Here is a 25,364-nt window from a genome sequence, read left to right as displayed (position 1 = left end):
CTTTCTTTGGCTGGACAATGCGATGCGGCGCTTTACAAGATGAAGCAGAAGCGGTCGACGTCACCATGAGCTGCACGACTTGTGTGTACTAATTTCATCGCGGGTCTGTCTGTCGGTCACGACGGTATAAAAAGTCTTGCAAAAAGGAGCAGAATCAAAGTTAATGAAAAAGAAAAAGAGTAGAGAGAAAAAATCGGCAAAAAATCAATGTGCTGCGGCGAGGACTCGAACCTCGGTTTCCAGTGAATCGTGCAGGAATCCTCAGACCACAAACTGGTGTCCTGACCCCTAGACGACAGCAGCCTTGTCACTGCCAACTTGATACGAGCGAGGCGATGTTCGGCCTATCAGGCACGGCAAGCTGGCAGAGGGCCCGCCCCGATTTTGTGGCCCACCGCCCCCTTCCCGCCAACCAAAGTTTACGAACGGCAAAATCAGGCGCAGCAACTGCAACTGCCACCGCCACCATCTGCATCACACATCATCCCACCCTGACGCCCGCACGTTTTACCGAAGCAAGACTTTTCTTTCTGCCATCATCCATTGCTGCCCACCATTCTGGCGTTGTTCAATCAAACCTGCCCAGCAAGCTGTGCGTCACGCCACCATCGCTCGTCCGTCGTCTGTGGCCATGCCTTCTCCGGAAGGGGCAGCCGTTCGTGGAGGCGAGGGATCGAGCCGTAGTCGTGCACGCGGGCGCGGACGCGGGCGCGGACGCGGACGACGAGGCGGTGCTGGCGGCTCTGGCCAGGATCGGGACGCGAGCTGCCAGAACCCGTCTCCAAACACGCCCATACCCGCTGCCGTCCTGAAGCAGCAGTCACAGGCGGCTGCTGCTGCTGCTGCTGCTGCTGCGGCGGCGGCGGCGGCGGCGACGGACAGCGAAGACGCCGAAGTCTGCTTCATCTGTGCGAATCCCGTGGCCCATTACTCGCTCGCTCCGTGTAATCACGCCACTTGCCACATTTGCGGACTGCGGATGAGGGCTCTGTACAAGACAAAGGACTGCGCACATTGCCGAGTAGGTTTTGGCCCCCCGGTCGAGGTCGACGCACGATGGTCAACGTCCAACGCGTGATGGCACCGCGGAATAGAGCTCGAGTGAAGCAAAGCCCGCTGACAAGGCTGGAACAGACACCGGCGCCCTACGTCATCTTCTCCGACAACGCCGAGAAGCGGTTCGAGGAGTACTCGGCCAGGGACATCACCACCACCGACTCGGCCATCGGCATCAAGTACGCGCACGAGGACATTGTCGGCGACACGGTCCTGCTGCTACGGTACAACTGCCCCGACCCGTCGTGCGACTTTGCCGGTCTCGGCTGGCCCGACCTCCACCGACACGTCAAGTCTGCGCACCGCAAACGGATGTGCGACCTCTGCACGCGCAGCAAAAAGGTCTTCACGCACGAGCACGAGCTCTTCTCCGACAGGGAGCTGGAGAAGCACATGAGGCGCGGCGACGACAAGCCCGGCGCGGCGGACCAGACCGGCTTCAAGGGCCACCCCCTGTGCCGCTTCTGCGGCCAGCGCTTCTACGACGACGACAAGCTGTACGAGCACTGCCGGATGAAGCACGAGCGGTGCTTCATCTGCGACCGCCGCGACGCGCGCCAGCCGCACTACTACCAGGACTACAACGCCCTCGAGCAGCACTTCAAAAAGGACCACCACATGTGCTCCAACAGCGAGTGCCTGGACAAGAAGTTTGTCGTGTTCGAGTCGGAGCTGGATCTGCAAGCTCACAACCTGAGCGAGCACGCCGGCCGCACCGTGGGCAGGGATGCCAGGCTGGTCGACATGTCCCTGTTCGACCTGCGGCAGCCCTACCAGGGCCAAGCGAGGGGCCAGAGAGACGGGGAAGGCGGCCGCGGTAGAGGCGGAGGCAACGGCGGCGGCAGCGGCGGCAGCGGCGGCAGGGGCTGGGGCAGGGACCCTAACGCGGGCGTCGTGCCTCCAGCAGCAGCAGCAGCAGCAGCGCCTGCCCAGCCGCTGCGCAGGGATGAGCTCGCTCTGCAGCGTCAGCTGGCGATCCATTCCGCACAGTCCGTGTCCACCCGAACGTTTGGAGGACAACTCTCGGCCCCCTCGCCGTCCAACGCTCGCCGACCAGCAACTCCGACAGCCGCCGCCGCCGCGCGCAGCGCCGGCAACCAAAGCGGCCTCGTTGACCCGCTGGCGTCCCTCGCCGTCGCAGACACCTCGGCCCTCTCGCCCGAGGAACGAGCGCGGCTTGTGCGGCACAGCTCCGTGGTCGAGCGGGCGGCCAACCTCGTGGGCAACGACGCCAGCAAGGTCGCGGCGTTTCGGCAGCACATCTCGGCCTACCGCCAGGGCGACCTGACGGCGCCGCAGCTCGTCGACGCCTTCTTTGCGCTCTTTGCCGACGCGTCGTCCAACGCCCTCGGCACCCTGGTGCGCGAGGTGGCCGACCTGTTCGGGGACGGCGCCAAGGCGGACGGCATGCGCAGAGCCTGGCAGGACTGGCGCGCCATCAACGAGGACTACCCCAGCCTGCCGGGCCTGGGCGGCATGCAGGGCGCCACGTCGAGCTCGAGCGGCTGGGCGCACGCCGTGGCGGCAAACCCGGCGCTGCCCAACGCCGCCGCCGCCGCGCCCGCGCAGAAGCACTCCAACCGCGTGCTGAGGCTCAAGAACAGCACCCGCCTCGGCGGCGCCGCTCCCGCCAGCCGCACGGGCTCGCCAGCGGGCCAGCCAGCCGCCTCTGCCGCCTCGTCCTCGTCCTCGTCCTCGTCGTCTGCCTTTCCCGCGCTGGGGCCCGGTCCCTCGGCAGACGCTACGCCGCCGCCGCCGCCGCCGCCGCCGACGTCGTCGTCGTCGCGCTCGACATGGGCATCCCCGACCAGCCGGGACGCCGGCGGCCAGGATGCGTTCCCCGCCCTGCCCGCGGCGCCCAAGCCGACAACCACCATCTTCGGATACGGCTCCGGCCGCGCCGTCCGCCGCGACTACGGGCACGCCGAGTCCAGCTTCCAGTGGGGGAGGGGCCGCCCCGCCGCGGGGAACGCCGCCACGGCCACGGCCACGGCCACGGCCACGTCCCAGCAGGACGGGGAGGACGCGCCGAGGGGAAACAAGGGAAGAAAGGGGAAGAAGGTGCTCGTGCAGTGGGGGTAAAAAAAAGTCGGCCATGCATCATCATCATGATGCCACATGGGGCGTGGGGACGGGCTGGGCCGTGCTGGCAAGTTGGGAGGAGGGAGGTTGAGGGCATACATACACAGTTGCATTGTTTGGGCTTGGGCCAACAACCTTGTTGTACATGCGCAACGGCTCTGGAGCAAACATCATCACGGCAGACTTTTGCCTTTGTTTTTCTCATCACGGCGTACTTTTTCATGTGCATCGTAAATCACGTATATATACATGCATACATACATACACTGCCGGCCCCCCCTTGCCTACAGGCCCGCCGGCTCGTAGTACTCCTTGAAGCGGTCCGTGTCGTCCCACCGCACGTTGTACACCACGTTCCAGCACACCAGCAGCAGCCGGGGGAACCGCGTGGTCCAAAAGGCCAGGTACCCCTCCGGGAGAGGACCGACCAGGCGCTTCAGGCCGTCGGGCAGGTCCTCGTAGTGGTTGCGCTTGTTGCGCAGGGCGCGCAAGAGGTCCAGCATCCGGCCGCCCGTGTACTTGCGCTGCTTGCCCAGCGAGTCGACAAACTCGCGCGGCAGGACGCGCAAAAAGTCGGCCCGCGTCACCTGGGGCGCGTGCCGCTCCAGCTCCGACAGCGCGGGCGACGGCGGGTCCCGGACCTCCTTCTCGAAGTGGTCCGACACGTCGCACAAAAAGGCCAGCCGCTTCTTGGCGGTCCAGAAGAAGGGGTGCGACATGACGTCGAGGGCGCTGGGCCGGCGCTTGGGGTCGGCCTCGAGCATCGACGCGATCAGGTCCTTTGCCTCGCACGCAAAGTCGCCCAGCACGTCCAACGACTGCAGGCTGTAGCTGCCCTTGCGGATGTTGACCTCGCGCATGTACCTGCCGCCGCAGTCGAACGGGTGCGAGCCGTTGGTCAGCACGTAGAAGAAGACGAGGCCGAGCGAGAAGATGTCGATGGCGCGCGTCGCCCTCCGGTTGTGCGGCAGGTTGCCGTCGGGCACCAGCACGAGCTCGGACCCGCTGTGCGTGCTGGCGTCCGTCAGGTTCGCCTCGCGGCCGTCGTCGTCGAGCAGCAGCTCCGGCGCTCGCCACCCAGACGTCCCCGCCGCCCGGCCCGTCGTGGCTCCAAACGACGACTGCCCGCCCTCGAGCTTCTTGCAGAGCCCAAAGTCCGACACGAGCAGCCGAGGCCTGCCGTCCTTGCCCATGTTGACCAGGATGTTTTGCGGCTTGAGGTCGCGGTGGACTATGCGAAGGCTGTGCAGGTGGCTGATGCCGTTGGTGATTTGGTACAGGACCCCGGGCAGGTCCATCTTGCCTGCGGTGGCGAGGTCGCGGAACGCGTGCGGAGACTCGACAATCTCCGCCAGCGAGGCGGCGCAGCGCTCCAGGGCAATGTACAGGAAGCCGTCGCGTATCTGCTGCGAGTAGTAACGAATCACTGGAAAGAAGGGGGGGGGGGAGAGAGACATAAAGGTCAGCCGAGCTGCGAGCAAAGCCGCGGGCAAACCTCCTCGGGGGGTCTTGGTCTTGGGCGTGATGGCGTTGGAGGCAAGGGGACGGAAAACTTCTTACCGTTGGGATGATCGTCGCTCTCTCGCAAGAGCCTCGTCTCTTGGGACGCAATGTCGTAAAACTGAATCAGCATGCGCTTGACAGCCACGTCGCGTCCGTCAAACTTGCCGGCAAACACGAGCGTGCCGTTGCTGCCGGTTCCCAGCTGCGCGTCCGTGTTGACCTCGATGTTGCCCATCTTGATGATGGGCCCAGTCACCGCCTGCATGTCGTTCCCCACCGTCATGACATCTGGCTCCAGGCTGGGCCGGTCCCCGAGTCGTTTGGCGTTGTTGACGGCCTCCTCGACCGTGGCGCTCGCCATTTCGTCGTCTCGTGACAGCGACGTGTCGCGGGGTCGACCCTTGCGGTGCTTGACGCCGCCGCGACGTCCGCGACGCGCCTTTTTCTTCTCGGGCACCGGGCTGGCCAACGCGGACGCGCTGTCGCTCTCGGCCGCCGACTTGTCCTCTGCCGCGCCGTTGGTCTTGAGCGAGCTGTCCCCCTCAACGTCCGGCTCGACGTCCAGCTGCTCCGCACCCGGCAGGGGCTCCTTGCCAGGCAGCAGCGTCCTTTCTGCAGCTGGCTCCCCGAGATGTTCCTTGGAAGGCGCTCGGGCAGGGTGGTCCTTGCGAGCAGCCGACGGCTTGCCTACGGCAGACGCTTCGGTGGACATGAGGTGCAGGAGCGCGTCTCGGAGACTGCCTCCGCTGCGAAGCTCGCGGTAGGACCGTCGAAGCTTCTCTTCGTTGTACACGAGGGCGGTGAGGAAGAGGAGGATCAGGATGGGGTTGGAGATGAAGTCGACGACGCTGTTGGCGGCGCTCTGCGGAAGGCTCTTGACCTTGTCCACGATGGTCGTCTCTTCGGCCTCGGCGGTCTCCTCCACGTCGGGGTAGGCCGGCTCGTTTTCCGGCTCTTCGGGGTCGTCGCCCTTTGCGGCCGCTTCGGGAAGCGTGGGGAAGTGCCCTCTGCTCCTGCGCAGGCTCAGAGAGTGCGTGCCGACGAGGGCCGTGGATACCTTTGCTTCCGTCAGGCTGTCGCCCGAGGTCGCGTCGTCCCACCAGCTGGGGGACGACGCCTCGGCCAAGGGCGCTCCGATGATGAGGGGATAGGAGCGTCCAGAGAGGGCGTACCAGCTGCCTTCCTCCGTCCGGTTCAGAAAGACGCTGTTGCTCCGCTTCTGGTCCATGTCCTCGTTCTGGGACGGCATGGCCGGCTGCGGCAGCAGAATCAGGTCGGGGTTGCTCTCGGCCGCGGCGTCCCACGGACGGCAGACGTCAAAGACGCGGGCGACGGGGGCGTCGAACTTTTGGCTGAAGAAGGGCCCGATGTTGTCGGGGCGTGCCAGGTCGAAGGCGTATATCTTGCCGTCGTGCTGGGTGGTGATGTAGCGGCTGTCCTTGGACACGCGGTACTGGTGGAACAGGTCGTTGTCGCGGTTGTTGGGCGTCCACTCGGAGTACTTGAGCGTGGCGATGCTCTTGCCGTCCCGCCGGTTGATGGAGACGACGTACTCGGTCCGGCCGAGAGTGATGATTCCGCTGGAGCTGCACTCCTCGGAATCCATCTCGAACATTGCGTTTGGGTTGGCGCAGCTCTCGGCGTCGTTGACGTGAGACCCGCCGGCCCCGAACCACTTCATCAGCCGGCCGGTGGCGGCGTCGAGGGTGATCATGGTCGTCTTCTTCTCGCCCACGTAGACGATCGAGGTGGCTTCCTCGGCGTAGGGCGACAGGCCGACCAGCTGCTTCATGGTGAAGCCGGTGAAGCGGGGGCGGGCGTCGGGTTCGGGAACCCACACGTAGACGCGCCCGTCGCGGGTGGGCTCGATGGCCCAGATGTAGTGATCCACGGGGCTGAAGTCGTCGTCGAGGGCCGAGGTGTTGCTTCGGTGGTGCACCGTCTCGACCATGGGTTGGTCGACCTGCAGGTGCCAGAGTTCCTTGCCTGTCCTCCGGTTGTTGGCAAACAGGTCTCCGTCGACGGTCGCCAGAAGAACAAAGTCTTCTACTTCCCAATCCTCCAGACTCCGCGCATGCTGCGGCGTGGCCAGCCCCGATCCGGGGGAGTTTTCTGACCGTTGACGTCGTGGGGGGTATGGTGCTCGAACGGACTTATCCGGAGCCAAAGTGACAATGGCGCTCGCATCATCGGGAATGAGGATGTGATCGGTGCGTGTGTTTTTCTTGTTGGCATTATTCTTGACGGGCTTGACGGGCGGTTTCTTGGCAGAGCCTCGTCGAGCTTGCTGCTGACGTTGCTGCGGCTGCTGCGGCGGCGGCTGCTGTTTCTGCTGCTGATTCTGCTGCTGATAAACGTGCTGTTCTCTCAGAGTCGAGCGCTTTCGTCCGCTGTCGGACGTGGATGCCTCGGTGGTGGCGGAGCCGAGGTGGATGGAGGAAGTCGTGTCCCATTGAGGAGAGCTGCCGTCGCGTACGACGGTAGGTGGCCCGTCGACGGGGCCGTCGTTGATGTGCTTGCCATTGGAAGTGCCGCTGTCGTCGCTGCGAGGAACGGCGTGCTGCGATAGCACCTGCTGCTGGGGCGGAGGCGGCTGCTGCCGCCGTGCGTCTGCGAATTGGAGCCAAGGCAAGAGGATAAAGGCAAAGGCGAGAAAGAGCTTGCTCTGCTGTTGCGAGGACCCCCGCCGGTCGATTGGGGTCCGTCGCGGCATGTCGAGGATGAGGAGGAGGCGGTTATATCAAGCGCATGCGGGGGCTCTGGGCTGAACCGGGGGTCGCCTGCCAAGGGGTTTTTCCTGCAGTGGCTCGAAGGCTTGATGATGATTTGGTGCGAGGGCATTCAAGTGACGGATTGTGACGAGGCCATCACACCCCAGCCAGAAAAAGCTCCCCGAGAAGCGGTTCAATACGAGGAGAGGCAGGCTCAGGACGAGGCAGGCTCAGGACGAGGCAGGCTCAGGGCGAGGCAGGCTCAGGGCGAGGCAGGCTCAGGACTCGCCGCGAGAATAGCAGCGGGGAGGTTGGCTGTTTTTGAGGCACGGCTCCGCAGACAGACCGACCGACCGACCAACCGACCGACCAAGGCGAAAAAACGGGTCACAGGCGGAGAAGGGCACCACGGAAGAAATAAAAGCCCGCCGGTGGAGGGTGGAGTATCGACTGCCTTGGGATAGCAAAGAGAGCTCGGACGGGGGTTCTGGCCGTGGGAATATCGATGCTCGAGCCAAGTGCTTGATGAGATGTTGATGAGATGGTGGTGATGATGCTGGTGATGATGCTGGTGATGATGCTGTAATTGAGGATGAGAAGATCTGGGCGAGGTGAGTGAGCAAGCACGAGAGGATGGGGGTAAGGCGAGGAAGGGGGCAGGAGGGACAAGGGGGCAGGGCTTACTATGTACATGTATTGTTGCATGTATTAGGCTGTTGACGACCGACCAGACCCCGTCTGGGACTGGTCTCTCCTCTCCCTCTTCTCTCCCTGAAGGAATGCGGCGCGGAGGGGAGTGTTAGGGGCTCCGCACGGCACAAGGGCCCCCAAGGGATAGGTGGTCTGGTGCGGAGGTTAGGGGCTGGGGGGTTTCTGGCGGGGGCTTGTCACAAGTGAGTGGGTGGGCTGCTAAGAACGTGCCGAGACTCAATTTATCCACGACCGCTCTGGCCTTGGGGGGCTATGTTTGGTGCAAGCACGGGGGATTGGGGGGGGGGCTGCACCCAACCCCCAGCCGGACCATACCATACACCAGACCAAGGTCCTAGCTTGAGGATTCCCGCCCACCAACCAACCAACCAGCAAAGTTGAAAATGATTCGTGTCAGCCGGCAACAAGTTGACGATTGCCTTTGCCTGGCCCCCCCCCCGCCGCAGCCCGTGGGCAGCCCGCAGCCGGCAAGCAGCACGTCGTCGTCGCATCCATTGAAGACAAACTACAGACAAAAACCCCAAAGTTCTGGCAACGGCGGATGCTCGACGGCAAGCAGCCAGCGTCCATCCTCCCAGTCGTCGTCTCCGCCCCCCCCCCCCCCCCCCTTCCCTGGCGTCATCGACGGCGAGACGCAAGTCAAGTCTCCATCCACGCCCCAACGGCGCCGTCCGACTTGTGCCAAAAAGCAAAGGGCCACTAACCACAAGCCTCAAGCCTCCCTAGAAGCCCGGTTCCAAGGAAAAGCCGGCTCCTGGTTGCCAGGGCCTTGTTGTCAGGCTGCAAGGGGAACAAATTTAATTCTTGGCTTGTCCCGTGGCTCCCTGACCCGACCGACCGACGGCAAAACAACCCAGACCGCAACTGCACCGACCGCACGGCATCATCACACCCACCGCGGCTTGCTTTTGCTTGCTTGCCCTTGTGGCTTTTTTTTTTTTCGGTTCCTGCTTCTCTCGCCCGTCAAATAGGGTTCATTAGCGCCGCCCCAGGTAGGGGGGAAGGGAAGGGGGGGGCGGACAGGATGGGGTCGGCGGATGGGGCCCAAACGTCAATCGTCGCTGACGAGTCAAGCCAGCTTCGTAACGCACGAGGGGGTTTCATGCCCTCTACCGAGTCTGCGGAACTACTCGGAGCCGACCTGCCGAGCAATCTCTGTCGCCAGGACGTTGTAGCATGCCGTCGAATGCTGTCGAATGCTGTCGAATTCTCCTGCTGCGGCGGCAAAAAGAAAAGAATGCAAGAAAAAGCATCACCATCACCATGACCGCTCGGGCCTAGCTCAGCTGCGCCTGTCTCACCTTTTGCATTCCCGGAAACCAAGGGCAGCGTCGGACTATGCCGCTTCCAGCATTGGGTCCATGGGGCGCGGGCTTGTCAAGACACGAGCGAGACACGGGCGTGACGGACGGCCCAGAGTGCCGAGCCCACAGGCAGGGATAGGGATGGCTAGCTCACACACACAACGCAAGTCTGCTTGGTTTGTACGGACTACGTGACCTGACCTGACCTGACCCTGCTTGTTACAGAGTTCCGGGGACCGAAAACTCTGCCATCAGCTGTGTGCTGCATCATTGCCGTCGTGGGCGTTGCCGTCGTGACGCGGGCTGCAGTTCTCGGACACGCTCGACTGACTCGCTTCCATCAGATCAGACGCAACTCAATTAGAAACCCATCCATCATACGACAGAATACAGCATCCCGACCCACCCGCCGGGCACAGTAATATCGCCTCCCTTTTGCTTCCGTCTTGCTTGCCAAGGCCCACGGCCAACCGCGCTCGGTGGAGCAGGGCACACACGTCATCACCACCATCACCACGGCGCTTCTTGTTAGTGCCGCGCCACAGGAATTTTCTTGTCATGATGGGACGAAGCTGAGCACCACCGCGGCAACGCTGGGGCCCTGGCAGCGCCAAGCTGGCAGGAAAACGACTGCCCGTCTAATTGCTCCTCCTCCTCCTGTGTGACTTGTTTTTGACGTTATCCGAGGGGAGATATAAAAAAAAAAGGAAAAAAAAACCCTCCCCTCCCTTGAGCGCCACGGAGCTGTCCGAAACCCGCTTCATCCCGCTACCATACCGCTCCTCCCTGGTGGTGGAGTACCAAAGTTCCCCCAGGAAACAACGGCCACCCGAACATGTCGGCGCGCAACAGACCTTGAAGCGGCGCCGTCGGAATATATAGGAGGGGGGGGGGGGGGGTTCATTGGCATTGCCCGGCCTGGGGTCGTAACACTGAGGTCTTCCGAGGTGATGGCTTGCTGGCTGCGGGTAATTGCTCAAGGGCATGTCCAACAACGGACCTGTCACGAGACGCCGACACGAGACGCCGACACGAGACGCTGACACAGGACGCTGACACAAGACGCTGTCTAGGCCGCGCCGCCAGTGACATCTGGTGTTGCGCCGTGATGGACCTACGCCACCTTGGACTTGAAACAAATCCGTCGACTGCCCGGCATGCGCTACGATCCAAACGGCCTTGGCCTTTCATCTAGCGTTGGGAAATTCATTCAATGCCATCGAGTCGAAAACTGAAAACGATATTTTCAATTTACCCAGTACAAGAAAAAAAGCACCCCCCCCCCCCTTCCATAGTCTACGCCAGAACCTCTTCGCTCTCCTCCAACACATCTTCCACAATCTCCTCAATGACCTGCTCCTTCTCCTCTCCGACGCCGTCCAGCGTCTTCGTCTTGGCCTCCAGCAAGCCGACGTGGGGATCTTGCGGCAGTCCGAGAGCTGCGCGCTCCTCGTAAGTCTCCTCCTCCACCTCGGCACGCCAACTGTACCACTCGTCCAGCATGCGGCGGCGTGCCTCCACCACCGCCAAGTCGGCGGAAGCACCGCGGTCGGCATCTTCTTGGTCAAACACGCGGCTGTATTCCCGCAGGTTCTTGCGCACCTGCTTCTGCTCCTCCTTGGTCAACAACGTGGGAGGTCGTGGTCGCCAGTGGAACTGCTTGAACTTGTCCATGGGCTCCTCTCGTAGGGTTTCGCCTTTGAAGTCGTAGATGTGGTATCCGTTCTCCATCTGTAGCACACACTGTTAAGCCTGTATGTTCCAAAATGTGGAAAAAAAAAAAAAAAAAAAAAAAAAAAAAAAAAAAAAGAAGAGATACAGAGAAAGAGCGAGGAGAGGGAGGAGAGCGAGGAGAGGGAGGTGAGGGAGGTGAGCGTTTGGCTGGGGCCAACTTACCGCATGCTTCCATACTGATGCCCAGGTGGCAACAAAGCGACCAGATGGATCCCACTCAACGTCGGTTACACCGTAGTGGTCAGCAGTGTTCATCAACTGCAGGTTGGCAGTCATGTCCTTGTCCGACTCGGGCTTGTCGCCTTCAAAGTCCAGGTCAAGAAAATCCAGGTCAGAGCTCTGCTGGTTGTGGATGGTGGCAATGACGACGAACCGTCCCCTCGGCGACCAGTAGATTGCGTTGCTGTTCTTCTTCTCCAGCGTGCGCAGGTGCTTGAAGTTGCCCGCGATGGGACCCTTGACTTTTTCGGGGCAGAAGAAGGACACCGCCGTCTTGGGCGGCACGGCAGTGACGCCGACCGGCTCCGTGGTTGTGATGATGGCGAACCTGTCGCCCTTGGGCTCCCAGGCAAAGTTGATGACAGTGTCCTTAATCGTGTCGACGACTTCCACCGGCACCCCCTTTTCCTTGATTCGGAAAATCTCCAGGGTGGTGGCTTGCGACTTTTTGGATTTGGAGTGGCGGTCGACCTTGACGCAGAGATAGGCGCCGTCCGACTGCCAGTGAAGCTTGGCGTCACTAACGCTGAAGAGGTTGAGCGACCGGACAATCTCCTTGGAAGGGATGCTCATCAGGCCGACCTTGGCCGGGTTGCTGCCAATCTCGGGAGTCCAGTAGCAGAAGAGCTGCTCGTAGTTCTTGACACCCTCGCGCTGCGGCGTGGCGGGCGCCCAGTCAAAGTCCATCACACCCTCGATCTTGATGCTCGCCTTGTCGAGCAGGTTCATGCGCGGCAGCTCGTATACCGAGATGGATTGGCCCTGGGTCGATCGCGCGACGTACCGGTCGTCGGCCGACCACTTGAACGCGGGCCATTGCAGCTTTGGCGGAGGCTTCCCCTCCTCTCCCTTGGGGGCCTCCAGGTTGGCAAAGGAACGCAGAGGAGACCCGGTGGCAATGTCCCATATGACATAGTTCTTGCCATCGTCGTCGACGGAGAGGGCAGGGTGGCCGGTTTCTGGAATGGAGATGGGTCTGTTAGACCACGTCACCAGATACTTTTCGTTGGGAGAAAAGGCCACCAGGTTGACGTAAGGGTGGGCGAACCTGGCTTGCCGAGACCACGAATGGCCACCCCAAAGCTGGACACCTTGGGCGTGGATCGAGGTGAGATAGGTGCCCAGGGGAGACCACTGCAGGAAGGTCTCGGTCCAGTGCTGGCGGTCAACAATGTTCTCGGGTTGGTCATTTTCATTGTTCCAGAAGACGCCGACGGTGTCGCCGCGGTACATGACGAATTGGTCACGGCCGCGACCTGAGGGATCCTTCATGAACCAGCGGAGATGCTCCTTCTCGGCAAACTCATCGATGTGAGGGGGCTGGTACTTTTCGTCAACTCGACCCTCGCCGCCGTATCGCTCAATGTCGGTGAGCTTGTTGACTCGCATGGTGTGTCTCTTATCGAGGGGCACCAGGTCCAGCTGCCGGGTTGCGGCGGCAGCCTCGGCCGGCGAAGAATATTCCACAAAGGCAAATCTACGCAGAGCGTCAGCTTTCAGGTTGCTCGCTCAAATGACGGACGGGTCTTGTCCATTTTCCAGGAGCAAACTAACCTCAATGATTCGCCATTCTCGTCCATGGGCATGTAGATCAAATCTTCTCTTGTCCTTCCAACCGAGTTGAGCTTCTTCAACAGAAACTTGATCAACTTGGGCTTTTGTTCCTCGTTGACCTTGGGAAGGCCATCGACAACGACAAAGGCGTCATAGCCTTGTTCCAACTGAACTTCAAACTTCTCGCGAAGATCCGAGATGTCAATATCATCCTCATTGAACTCGTCGTCGTCCAGGTCAGCATCGCGCAGGTGGTCAAAGGACGGAGCCATGTTGGGCGGTTAATGTATTTCTTCTTGCTTGTCCGGGTGGTGAAAGTGCCCCGCTAAAGCCGACAGCGAAAAGATTCGACGCCAAAACCAAGCGACTTTGTGCGACTTTGTGCGTCTTTATGCGTCTTTCGATGCCGCGTTTGCCGGTGCAATATCGGGAGGTTCTTCCCAGGAAGAACGGACAATCACCGTTGCGGCTCGAACCAAGGTCGGGGGGGGCCTGGGGCTAGGATTGGTCTTTCTCGCCGTCGCAGAATTTGGGCGGTTGTTCAGTTTCCACAAAGTGTGCGCGGAGAAAGCAATGTTCCTTGGCCGCCAGTGCGCGAGGGGCAAGTCACGTGCCACTCAGGCGATGGTGGGGGGTTGCACCTTGAAACTTGGATGACCTTATGGCGATCCCTTATACAACTTTGGGAGCTTTAAAAAAAAGAAAAGGCTAGCTCGAGTGTGGAAAGCGGCCACAGAACGACGACGTTGACAATCAGGCCGACTTGCCCGCCCCCTCCCCCCTCCTCTGTTTTCGAAGAGCCTATCATGGTACGTCCATTCTTACTGTCTTTCAGACGGTCCAACCGAGCCCGCCGACATCCTCAAACCAATTGAACGTTGAGCTGATCAGTTCTTGGGTTCAACCCCCCGTTATGCAGTCCTTCCTACCGACCCAGATCTTCGAGGAAGGCACCACGGAGGAAAAGGGCGAGAATGCTCGTCTCGCTGCCTTTGTCGGTGCCATTGCCGTAGGCGACTTGGTGAAGAGCACCCTGGGCCCCAAGGGTATGGACAAGATTCTGCAATCGGCGTGAGTTTATCTTCTTCTTCTTCCTCTTCTTTTTTTTTCCTTTTCTCTCTCTGTCTCTTTTTTTTTTCTTTTAAAAACAAAAAAAAAAGAGCTGTTCCCAGTAGTCATCCCATGCGAAACGGGCTGACATTGCCGCTGGACGCCAGTTCTACGGGCGAAATCATGGTCACCAATGACGGCGCCACGATTCTCAAGTCGATAGCTCTGGACAATGCGGCCGCCAAGGTCCTTGTCAATATCTCCAAAGTCCAGGATGATGAAGTTGGCGACGGTACGACTTCGGTGGCAGTTTTGGCAGCCGAGCTGCTCAGGGAGGCCGAGAAGCTCGTTGACAAGAAGATTCACCCTCAAACAATCATCGAAGGCTATCGCATAGCTAGTCGTGCCGCCTTGAAGGCACTCGAGGAGTCTGCTGTCGACCACAGCAAGAGCCCCGAGGCTTTCCGCAAGGATCTTTTGTCGATTGCCCGCACAACTCTGAGCTCCAAGGTCCTGGCTCAGGACCGGGATCATTTCGCGACTCTTGCTTGCGATGCCGTGCTCCGATTGAAAAAATCATCCGACCTGAGCCACATACAAATCATCAAGAAGGCCGGCGGTAAGCTGTCCGAGTCCTACCTCGACGAAGGCTTCATCCTGGACAAGAAGATTGGCGTCAACCAACCCAAAAGGCTGGAAAAGGCCAAGATCTTGGTGGCCAATACGTCCATGGACACCGACAAGGTCAAGATCTTTGGCGCGAGGATGAAGGTCGGGGCCACTAGCAAGCTCGCGGAGCTGGAGAAGGCTGAAAAGGACAAGATGAAGGCCAAGGTGGACAAGATAAAGTCCCACGGCATCAACTGCTTCATCAACCGTCAGCTCATCTACAACTGGCCTGAGCAGCTGTTCACCGACGCCGGCATCATGTCCATCGAGCACGCCGACTTTGACGGCATCGAACGACTGGCCCTGGTCACCGGCGGCGAGATCACATCGACGTTTGACCATCCGGAACAGGTCAAGCTTGGACACTGCGACGTGATAGAGGAGGTCATTATCGGCGAGGACACGTTGATCAAGTTTTCCGGAGTCTCCGCCGGAGAGGCGTGCACCATTGTGTTGCGGGGAGCCACGGAGCAGCTGTTGGATGAAGCCGAGCGCAGTCTGCACGACGCCTTGGCTGTCTTGTCGCAGACGGTGCTAGAGCCCAGAACGACGCTCGGCGGCGGGTGTGCCGAGATGGTCATGGCCAAGGCCGTCGAGGGTGCCGGCACACGCGTCGAGGGGAAGAAGCAGCTGGCGGTAGCTAGTTTTGCCACTGCGCTGCGCCAGCTGCCCACCATTCTCGCAGACAACGCCGGTCTAGACTCGAGCGACCTCGTTTCAAGACTTCGAAAGGCTATATACGACGGCCTGACGACGTACGGACTTGACCTAATGACTCCTGGCGGCGGCATCGAAGACATGCGAGACTTTGGTGTTATTGAAAGCTACAAGCTGAAGCGAGCGGTCGTATCATCTGCTAGCGAAGCAGCCGAGGTATGCATGTCCCGCGATTGCCATGGCCCTTGCAGTGATTGACCGTGTCGTGTGTACAGCTTCTCCTCCGAGTAGACGACATTATCCGAGCTGCGCCACGCCGGCGTGAACGCATGTAAACAGGGAAAAGGGGCGAGTTCCGCGAGGTGGTCTAGATGAGATGGGATCACTGGAATAAATTTATAAAAAAATAAAAAATAAAAAAAAAAAGTCAAAAAGGAGACAGTCTGTAAATGATACCACGGTGATGAAGGATGAGATGGGTGCTGCATGAACGCTGATACTGGGTTGGCCATGGTATCCAACCGACGTGCGTTGCCCATGAAACAAGTCTGTACATTTTTTCTTCATCTGCCGGAAAGCTCTCGTCTGTCTCTTTTTTTTTTTTTTTTCACGCTCGGCGCACGTTGCACATTTTTACCAAGCGCATCGCATCGCCCAGATGCGACGTTTACAACTACGTGGGCCAAGGCCACGCCCTGAAACAGCCAGTCGCTCAAATTGTCAAGTGCAAGTCTGGTGTGTTCTTCGCCAGCAGTACGCCGCCATGTTGTCTTGTCCTTTTTTTCTTTCCTCTTTCCGACCGGGTGCCAAGACCCTGAAATGCCACCTGACAGGTGACTGTTGCAGATGCATGTTTGCCCCGAGAATAGATGGAGAGCAGCAGGCAAACCAAGCCCCTGGCCATAACATAAATGTAGCCGTGGGAGAGCGTCCTTTAGTATCGCGATGGATAAAACAAACTCGTCAAGTCGAGGCTTTCTTTTATCAGTGAGTGAGGCGATGGTGGCACCGTGCATTCGGTAGGTATGCCACTTGAATCGGCCAGCTGCCGGCGTTATCAAAGCATCAATTGTTTCATCAATTGTTTCAAGGTGCCGAGCGGCTTGGTCGCCATCTGGTTGGAACGAGCAATACGCCAACGCCTGTCATGGCATGCTGTCGGAGACGAGCCGACACTGGATGACTCCTCCATGTCATGTACGGACTACGTGGTGATTGCAATCGCTCAGCCACAGCGTCCAGCTTTTCCAGCAGGGCCCTTGTTGGCAACGTCCAGCCGGTCCCTTGTCGAATCCCTCGAGGCGCTGAGCAACAGGGGACCTGCGGGCCTGGGCAGGGATGTTCATTGTTGGCACGCGCATGTGGACTTGTGGATGGACGCCCAAGTGGCAATGATGGCTGGCTCTGGGTTCACAGGTTTCCTAATTTCCGGCCGTATCCGGGGGGGAAAAAAAGAATGGAAGAAAAAAAAAGGGAGAAAAAAACAGAATAAGAACAAGAAAAAGAGGGCAGGTCAGCGACAGGTTTCGCTTGACTCGATATGCCCCTCGTAATTGTTGCAACTCGTCGAGTCCGATTAACACACGCTCGGTACGTAAGGTACCTACAGGTAGGCAGAGGTAGGTACCTGTTGAGGCAAGCTAAAGGTCGTGACTCGTTAGGCATGGCTCAATAGCAGCGGCACCCCCTTGGAAGTGGAGGGCCCCTTGCTAATAACAGATGGGGTTGTGCCCCATCAACTGAGCCTTTTTTTTTTTTTTTTTTCTTTCTTCCCTTTATCATCAATTTTTTTTTTTTTTTTTTTTTGCCTTAGGCGTTGTGGGTAGTAGGTTTGGCGTGCCGCTTCAGCCAGCCGTCGGGGAGCTAACGTTTGATTGGTCTTTGGGATGGAAGGCTTCCCAAGCTCCGGCATGAAATTGGCTGCTGACCTTGACCTTGACCCGTACCTGGCGCCATAGGCGGCCGGGGTGCATTGTGACTGGTTGCTGGCTCAAAGTGGCTAGGCCGTAAATTAACTAGCGCCCTCCCTACCAGCTTCCCTAGCAGCCAGTTACCACGCACCTCCTCTTTCAGTCAAGGGAGGGCAGAGAAATAGTCAACGCAATGGGATGAACAAAACTGCAGACAACAAACAGCCCGTGCAGAAAAAAAAAAAAAAAAAAAAAAAAAAAAAAAAAAAAAAAAAGAGCTCCTGATATGAATCGAGAGAGGGGCACCCACATGTCAGAGGGCCACACCTCCATCGCCCCCGATCAGAGACCGACCTGACCGACTTGCCGGGCTGGCTGGCTGGCTGGCTGGCTGGCTGGCTGTCTGAGGTTTGCGGTGCGAATCCTGCGGTGGCTTGGATGGCCGTGCAGCAGGAGCATCTCCACTGCCAGTCGGCTGTCTGCACGCTGCAAGCTGTCTTGGTCTGCCAGTGCTGTGACCAAGGAGGTCTCAACATACCTGCTGCTACAAGATACCCAGGGCTGGTAGGAGGAGGTTAGGTACAGGTACAGTACAGAGTACAGGTAGGCAGAGGCAGAAATGGCCTAAACCCGCGCCTTGCACCCGGCACAACACAACACAACACAACGCAACGCAACGCAACGCAACGCAACTTCCTCCTCTCCCTCGTCATCGACTTCCCAGTACATGTGCTGTGCTGGCCATTTACTCTCGTTTGTCCGTCCCATGTCTTGATGCAAACCAAACCAAACACTCTTTTTTTTTTTCTGGCTTCCTTCCTTTTTATTCATCACCTTGCTTGCTTCACCACATTGCGGCTCTCTCGGCTGCTTCAGAGCCGTCAAAGATTCGCATTCGCTCGCTCTTGTATTCTTGCCGGTTTGCTTCCGTTTATAATTTTTTCATGATATCCGCCTCGAGCTTGTTCAATCCTTCACCCCTTTCCGCTCGGCACGCCGGACGCCCGCGCCTCTCGTGACAAAGCCGTCATCTCCCGATTCTACGTCTGATCAGCCCCTTCACACCATCTAATTTCGGGGTGCTGGGGTGCATGACTGTCGTCGTGGCCACGACAACGATTGAACCCCCCCCCCCCCCCTCCCTTCCTGGAGACAGCATCTCGGTTGTGAATTTCAGGCGAAAACCCAATCGTCCGCAAGTCACGGATATTTTTTTCTTCTCCTCCGTCCGCCGGTAATCGACCGCTTTCTCTTCATATGCTCGATTGAGATGCAGCCATGATTCGCGAACAAGTCGTCAGCAACATCCTCCCCAGTCCCGGTTCTCCTCCCGGGATGACGGCTTCCAAAAGCTCCAAATCATCCTCTTTTCAATCGCTCCACAGCGACGACGGCAGTGTCTTGGCAGATGTCAATCACTTTGAAGACATCGGTCTCGACGATGACAACATGACCCTCAAGGTGAACATGCGCGCCGGGTCCAGTCGTTTGACATCTCCGGCTGGTCGCCGTCTAGTCGGCGGGAAACCAGCGCCAAAGCCGCAGCGATCGTTCCCAAACCTCCACAGCGACATTTATAGCGCGAATCCGCGGAGCACCAGTCTTGCGGGCCTCACCGACTCACGACCTCTGGCGCTGAACAGGGGCCATTCGGCAACCGCGCTGCACGTCTCCCATCGAAACCGCAGCACCAGCCCTCGACTGACGTTGCAGGTCAAGGACGTTCATCTTCCGGCCAGGCCTCACCCCCGTCCGAGGAGCTGGCAGGCCAACGGTCATCGCAAGAGCTGGCAGGAGCTGGAGCACGAGTGCGACGAGGATGACGGAGACGACATCCCCGACGGTGTTGTCCTCGACAATGTTCCCATCTCGCCCCGCCCCGCCCATGAACGCCCCCCAAGTCGGGCTCCGTCCCCCTCGCCTTCGCCGGATCGTGGTGGTCCCAAGGAACGGGTACGCAGCATCGGCAACGGCACGCCTCCAGTCTCTCAGGCGCAGGGAAGTCTTCGGTCGCCGGCGCGGAAATCGGGTGCGGGAGACCGCACTCCTCCCAGCGCCTCGAGAACGCGAGCCCACAGCTGGCAAGTGGCGTTGGCCGAACTGAATGCCGAGGCCAAGGCCTTGACGGAGAAGCTGGAGGAGCACTCTGACGAGGTCGGGGAGCCGCATGCTGCGCGGCGCCCCTCTGGCTCCGCCCGACCCAACACGTGGAACTCGAGCCAGATGTCCTATGATCAAGTCTACGACAAGAAGTCGAGGGTCAAGTCGTCGACGCCGGAATTGCCGCCGCTGCGACGAACCGACATCATGGTGGACCCGCTCCCCATCTCCAAGGAGAAGGAGGCCGTCCTCAGCCGCACGCGACCGTCCTGGCTGCCTCCCAAGGATCCCGCCGAGGAGCGCCGTCACCTGCGCGAGTACCAGAAAATGATGGCTGCGAGCGCCAAGGCGGACGAGCGGCGCGAGGCCGCCCGCAGGTCGCGGACCGTCTGCAAGGACATCAACGCCGACAGCCTCATGCACATCTGGGACAAGGACATTATCCCGCGGTGGAACGAGGCCGTTCGCGAGAGACGCACCAGAGACATGTGGTGGAGAGGCGTCGCCCCGCGAAGCCGCGGCGTGGTGTGGGCTCGCGCCATCGGCAACGAGCTGGGCCTCACGGAAACCACGTTCCGCACCGCCCTAGCGCGTGCCCGCGATCTGGAAGAGCGGGTCTGCGCCGGCAGAGCCGATTCCGACGACGCGAGAAGGGCAAAGTGGTTTGAGCGGATCCGCAAGGACGCGGCCGAGGGAACCTGGAGGGATTTGCGAATCTTCCAGGTTGCCGGGCCCCTCAACGAGGCCCTGGTCGACATCCTCAGCGCATACGCCATGTACAGGAGCGACATTGGCTACGTTTCGGGGTCCAACGTAAGTTTGCCCTGGCCGCGACTTTTTTTTGCGTTTTTTTTTTTTTTGTTTTTTTTCCTTGTTTTTCTGTTTTTTTTTTTTTTTTTTTTGCCCGCTTTGCTGCCGCTAAAACTGACATTTCTCTGCTCTCCTTCCAGACAATTGCGGCCCTGCTGTTGCTGAATTTGCCCAGTCCCGACACGGCCTTTATCGCCCTGGCCAACCTTCTCAACCGGCCGCTTCCGCTGTCCTTTTACACCAACGACGAGACGGCACAGATGTCGGCCTGCAATCTGGTCATGCAGACCCTCAGCTACAAGTCCCAACCTCTCCACAACCACCTCACCAAAACTCTGGACGACGTCGCCCCGGAAGACTACCTCAACGACATGTTTCTCGGTCTCTTCACGGGCCATCTCGCCGTTGACGAAGCGGCGAGGCTGTGGGACGTTTACGTCTTTGAGGGCGACGCGCTCCTGGTCCGCGCCGCAGTGGCGCTGCTGCTTGCTCGCGAAATGGCTCTCCTCGGCACCAAGAATGCGCGTGAGGTCAAGGAGATGATGTCTCTGTCGAATTCCAGGTCCGCGTCCGTCCGGGCCGTGGGCGAAGCCGGGGCAGAGGACCGCTTTATGGAGGCGGTCCGAGAAGCCGGAAAGGCCTGAGCTGCCCTGCACAACCGACACGGGGGAGACTTTCCTCGAGGGCTTTTCGTTGCGCAACATTCGCCTTGGGCTCATACTAGTTCTGTGTCGACTTTTTTTTTTTCATTTTTTTTTTCAGAAAATTTTCCCTAATTAAAACAAGCGTTTTCATGTATATCAAGGTTTTTTTTTTTCGTTCTTTTTAGACGGGCGGCGGGACATTGGCGTTGGCGCGCCGCGGTCATTCCTACTCGCCAGCAGAGGCAGAGAGAAGGAAAAGACTGGCCGCCGTCTTGGCAACTGGGTCGAACCAGGGGGGGATATAGCCATCCGATTCGAAGCGCAGGTTGACATGACAGTATAGCGGCGAGTCATGAGTATATAGCTTTCGATTTTTTTTTTATTTTTTTTTATTTTTTGGATCTCTTACCGTCCGGGGCTTTGGACACGCTTGTTGGATCGGGCGAGCATTAATTCTATTTGAGCTTTTTTTTTTTTTTTACCTTTTTTCCCACCTGACCTCTGATCCGTACTGCTCCAGACTCGCCGCTACGATGCTGGCGGTCGACTACACCGTCGTCATCACTTAGCTGCCGTAGTATCTGCCCGAAACCTCCTATGTACCAGTATGTACCAACCCGCTACCGCGTCCGTATCGTGTAGGCACGTTTGGTGTTTTTTCTCGTTGGTTGTTGAGCTAGCGACCATGACGTGCTGGTCCTCTCAGGACATGCCGGTGCAGAGTTGGCCATTCTCTGAAGCCGTTGTGTGTGTGATTTTTTTTTTTTTTTTTTTTTTTTTTTTTTTTGCAAGAGCACACCAACATTGCCAGTAGCCATCTCGTGCGCGCCAAGCCTCGGCAGTGCCGTCACGACTGCCTGGGCGGACGCTGCAGCGGGGGGCACCGTGGGATACCGAAAGGGTTGCCCGCGTGCACAGGAGGACTGGGTGACTGCGGTTCAGCACCCAGCTGCACTTTGGGTTCGGGCCGGACGGCAGGATGAGGCTGCTGCCGAGGTGCTTGCTGCCCCTGCCGCGAGGGGGCCTCTTCGCAGAGCAGCCTTCTTTCACGACGGCAGCCCGAGTCCGCACGAGTCCGCACGCCGGCGCGGCCGTCAGCATGGCCGACCAACACGGGACAAGATCATTGTTGTCAAGCCGTGACTACTTTGGTCCGCGGGGGTGGGGTGCTGGCGGCTTTATCCTCCGAGAGTGACGCCGGCTTGTTCGACCACGGAGCCCTCAGCAAGGTCAAGCTCGAGCAGCGGAACGGGGCCGCCGGGCTGCCGGGCTGCCGGGCTGCTTTACCTGCGGGGACGGCCCGGACCTAAGGCGGCGACTCGCTGTGGCCGGCCGGCTGGCAAGCAGTGGGTCATGGACGAGCCGATGGAGGAGCGAGATCCGCTGACCCCGGGGGCAGCTTGGACGCGCGATTCGCTTCATGCCATTCATGCCGGGGAGGAGATGGGTGTCTTGGTGATGCGGCCGGGGCTGTTTTGGGCTGACGTTGCCGTCCGAGCTGCCGTAGTTGCGCAATGCTCCTTCGCCCTACGTCTGGGCTAGGCCCTGCCCTGGCGTCATGATACGAGCAAGGCTGTCTGCTCAACTGATGGTTGCCATTCAGGGCAGCGGCGTCAGCAGAGCGGCGTCAGCAGAGCGGCGTCAGCAGAGCGGCGAATAGGAGAGCCGCTGTCATTCACGCCAGCCATCTGTCCGCGTGTAGACCACATGTTGCCGATGGTGAAAGCATACGAAACCGATCACGGCAAGAGTACCCCGTTCTGCCGTGTCAAACTGTAAGTGTGTGCTATCCATTGGCGTGCCTACATCTTGTTGCTGTCTGTTCCTGACAGGTGTGTTTGTCGCCTCACGCCAGAGCGCTCGAATCATGACTCGGTTGAGCATGTAGGCCAACAGGAGCCATGGGCGCCCCCCCCTACCCCTTGCGTTTTGCTTCCCGCAGCGACTTGGTGGCTTCGCCACCTATGGAATGTGTCGTACCAAGGCGGTTGGAAAGACACATGGCGCCAACTGCATCGGCACGCCCTAGCGCATGAGTCCATCTCGTGGCTTGGCAGTCAATGATTGCCATCTTGGTCAAAAAGCCGGTCGGATACTATGACAAGTCGAGTGAGAGCTTGTGGAGCTCAGGTCAGGGCCCTTCAAGAGGCGGCATCTGGGCGGGCCCATGTCTCCTTAGCCCAACAAATTTCCCAACAGAAAAGGTCACGACTCACCACTGCACCGCAAGGCACTACCTACTGCACAAGCTGTTGCCGAACTTCAGGCGCTACAGGCACGGCATGTGAGGAGGAGGCAGCATTGGCTGACGGCTGTCCACCCCGTGGCGGCCAACATCTTGTTCGGCATGTGATGGGGAGAGAACGGTTGGTTTTGGTCAATGCATGGCACTTGGCGGGCAAAAGAACTCTGTCAGACGGCAGACCTTGATGCTCCTGCGTTCGGGCGCAGCGCAGCGCTGCCGGGTTAGCTTATCCCGTCAAACATGCCATGCCCCAAGGTGATTGACCGCGGTACGGGTTGGAGGCTCGAGGTACGCAGCAAGGTTGCTCAGCTCGCCACTTGCGTCAATTGCATTGCATGGCCAAGGCGGCCGGTTTGAAACATGGAGCGAAATACAGAGTGCACTCGGCGAGTCCGGACTCGGTAGCATATCGCGCTGCACCTAAGCACCCAAGTCGACCCAAGTCGGACTGGACATTTCTTCCCTCTCCGAGACATTCGTAGGTTGGGTACCTAGGTAGCTTAGCTGTCCGAAGCTGCAAAAGCGGACTGCAAGGTCAGGCCGACACACGTAGTATGCAGTAGTGCACCAGAAAAGGACTGGAAGCAGCCTACGAAGTACAGTGCATCCAGCACACTGGCTGGTGCGCCGATCTATCGGCGTCGGCTGCTTCACATGCTTGGGGGCGGCTCCATCCCCGTGCCCGTGGCTGAGCGTGGGTTGAGACAGGGCGGCCACTTGCAGATTTGGCCGACCGTCTTGGAAGAGAAAAGAGAGAGAGAGAGAGAGAGAGAGAGAGAGCTCGATGATGGCGCGTGCCACCGTCACAGAAAAGTCGGGCTTGTCCTTGCATCCAGCCGCGGCACCGGGTGTGTGTGTGTGTGTGTGTGTGTGTGGGTGGGTTTTGGGGTTGATGAGATGAAAAATTCTTATCAATTCAAAAAGAAGGGTTCAGACTACTCCAGAGGTCAAAAAGGCCCTGGCAGGCCAATAGGGAAGGGGCTGCCCCTTGTGTCTGTTTGCTGCGTTCACCCCCTGCTCCTGCTGCCTTTTTTGTCCAACTTCCCAGTACCGACCGGCCCACATCTACCTGCAACCAAGCGCAAGTACTTCTGGAACCCCAGACTCCATTACCTGGTACCTGTAGGGTAGGGTTGCAAGGTTGCGTGTACTGCTGGAGAGCCTCGCGGCAGGCTGGCCTGGCCATCTGCAGTCCCGAATCCCTCCCTCTAATGGAACAAACATCAAGGTGACATTGATGGTCATGCTCTCGGAGAAATTTGGTTGCACCATGATTGCGGAATGGCAAATCTGGCTGAAACTGTCGTAGCATGCATTGACGTTTAGGTACCTAAGGTACCTACCAGGTAGTAGGTAGGAGGTACCTAGGTACCTAAGGTACATTTCCGGTAGCGCCTCGTTGCCAATCGGTACCTCTACTTGTCGTGGCACCGTTGTTCCTGCCGGGGTTCCCAAAGGGCAGAAACGGTCAAGGGAAGGCACTAGGTACCAGCTGACATGGTGGCCCACGACGTCTGAACTTTGGAGGCCGATTGGGCTCCACAGCACAGGCCTCACGGTACCGCCGTTTGCCTCACGAAACCGACTGCAGAAAGCGACAGTACGGAGTACGGAGTAGCAAGGCAATGAAAAACAAAAATGAGTGCGTGACAGTGCAGAAAGTGTCGATTGCGCTTATCTGGGATGCCACGAGTCCGCAATCTGTTGTGCTCACGTTCGTTGGCCAAGGGGGTGACCTCGGGTTACCCCCACTCCCATTGAAAACCCTGGGCCACCCCCTGGGCCACCCCCTGGGCCACCCCTGGGCCACCCCCTGGGCCACCCCTGGACCACCCCTGGCCACCCCTGAGCCAAATCTGGCAGAGCACGGGCAAGGCCAGGCCAAATCTAACAACGAGCTTGGCCAGTTCTTCTTCAGTCTATCCGTATCCCTACCCCGACAACTTGCCCCCCGGATTCCATCATTGCGTTTTTATTTCAGACCGTCCCTCCAGTAATACTCGGTGCAAAGAACAGAGGTGAATGGGTCCCGAAAAAACCCCTAACCCCCGCTGCTTCCCCTACCTGGCGTTGAGACGTGAAAGGACGAGGTTGCAAAAACCAAGATTACGACCAAGGCTGACTGTATTTTGCAGCTGAAATTTGCCGTTTCCGCCCCTGACGAGATACCCTTGACTCGACACACCGATTCTTGCTTTCCCCTTTTTCCCCCCCCCTTTTTTTTTTTCCATCCTTTGCTGTAGACAAAAACACCCCCCTCTGCCGGTGCCTATCCGCTAGCTGGCCCCACGACCCTGGTACCCCAACAAAAAGAACAAAAGCAAAAAAAAAAAAAAAAAAAAAAAAAAAAAAAAAAAGAGAACAAAAAGAAAAAGACGTCTTATCATCTCCTGTTGCAGCAAGCA

The 25,364-nt window shown here is 59.0% G+C and overlaps 6 protein-coding genes across 6 annotated transcripts; 4 read left to right on the top strand and 2 right to left on the bottom strand.

The window, feature by feature from the left end:
- Positions 1-631: 631 nt before the first annotated feature.
- On the top strand, positions 632-3,138 carry UV8b_05230 (uncharacterized protein; the record flags this gene model as incomplete). Its single annotated transcript, XM_043142728.1, has 2 exons — positions 632-1,021; positions 1,135-3,138. The coding sequence occupies 2 exons, from the start codon at positions 632-634 to the stop codon at positions 3,136-3,138; spliced, it is 2,394 nt and encodes a 797-aa protein (XP_042998662.1).
- A 284-nt stretch (positions 3,139-3,422) lies between these two features.
- UV8b_05229 (uncharacterized protein) lies at positions 3,423-7,354 on the bottom strand (the record flags this gene model as incomplete). Its single annotated transcript, XM_043142727.1, has 2 exons — positions 3,423-4,564; positions 4,699-7,354. The coding sequence occupies 2 exons, from the start codon at positions 7,352-7,354 to the stop codon at positions 3,423-3,425; spliced, it is 3,798 nt and encodes a 1,265-aa protein (XP_042998661.1).
- Positions 7,355-10,663: 3,309 nt separating this feature from the next.
- UV8b_05228 (uncharacterized protein) lies at positions 10,664-13,146 on the bottom strand (the record flags this gene model as incomplete). The annotated part of the gene is made up of 3 exons (XM_043142726.1): positions 10,664-11,098; positions 11,264-12,797; positions 12,875-13,146. The coding sequence occupies 3 exons, from the start codon at positions 13,144-13,146 to the stop codon at positions 10,664-10,666; spliced, it is 2,241 nt and encodes a 746-aa protein (XP_042998660.1).
- A 534-nt stretch (positions 13,147-13,680) lies between these two features.
- UV8b_05227 (uncharacterized protein) lies at positions 13,681-15,585 on the top strand (the record flags this gene model as incomplete). Its single annotated transcript, XM_043142725.1, has 4 exons — positions 13,681-13,683; positions 13,794-13,945; positions 14,092-15,466; positions 15,526-15,585. The coding sequence occupies 4 exons, from the start codon at positions 13,681-13,683 to the stop codon at positions 15,583-15,585; spliced, it is 1,590 nt and encodes a 529-aa protein (XP_042998659.1).
- Positions 15,586-18,438: 2,853 nt separating this feature from the next.
- UV8b_05226 (uncharacterized protein) lies at positions 18,439-20,714 on the top strand (the record flags this gene model as incomplete). The annotated part of the gene is made up of 2 exons (XM_043142724.1): positions 18,439-20,073; positions 20,211-20,714. The coding sequence occupies 2 exons, from the start codon at positions 18,439-18,441 to the stop codon at positions 20,712-20,714; spliced, it is 2,139 nt and encodes a 712-aa protein (XP_042998658.1).
- A 685-nt stretch (positions 20,715-21,399) lies between these two features.
- Positions 21,400-22,024, top strand: UV8b_05225 (uncharacterized protein; the record flags this gene model as incomplete). Its single annotated transcript, XM_043142723.1, has 3 exons — positions 21,400-21,436; positions 21,529-21,710; positions 21,773-22,024. The coding sequence occupies 3 exons, from the start codon at positions 21,400-21,402 to the stop codon at positions 22,022-22,024; spliced, it is 471 nt and encodes a 156-aa protein (XP_042998657.1).
- Between the last annotated feature and the right edge of the window lie 3,340 nt (positions 22,025-25,364).

Source organism: Ustilaginoidea virens, chromosome 4 (genome assembly GCF_000687475.1).
Source record: "Ustilaginoidea virens chromosome 4, complete sequence".
NCBI classification, from domain to species: domain Eukaryota; kingdom Fungi; phylum Ascomycota; class Sordariomycetes; order Hypocreales; family Clavicipitaceae; genus Ustilaginoidea; species Ustilaginoidea virens.
Note: the sequence above shows the minus strand (reverse complement) of the source record. Positions and strands in the feature narration are given on the sequence as shown.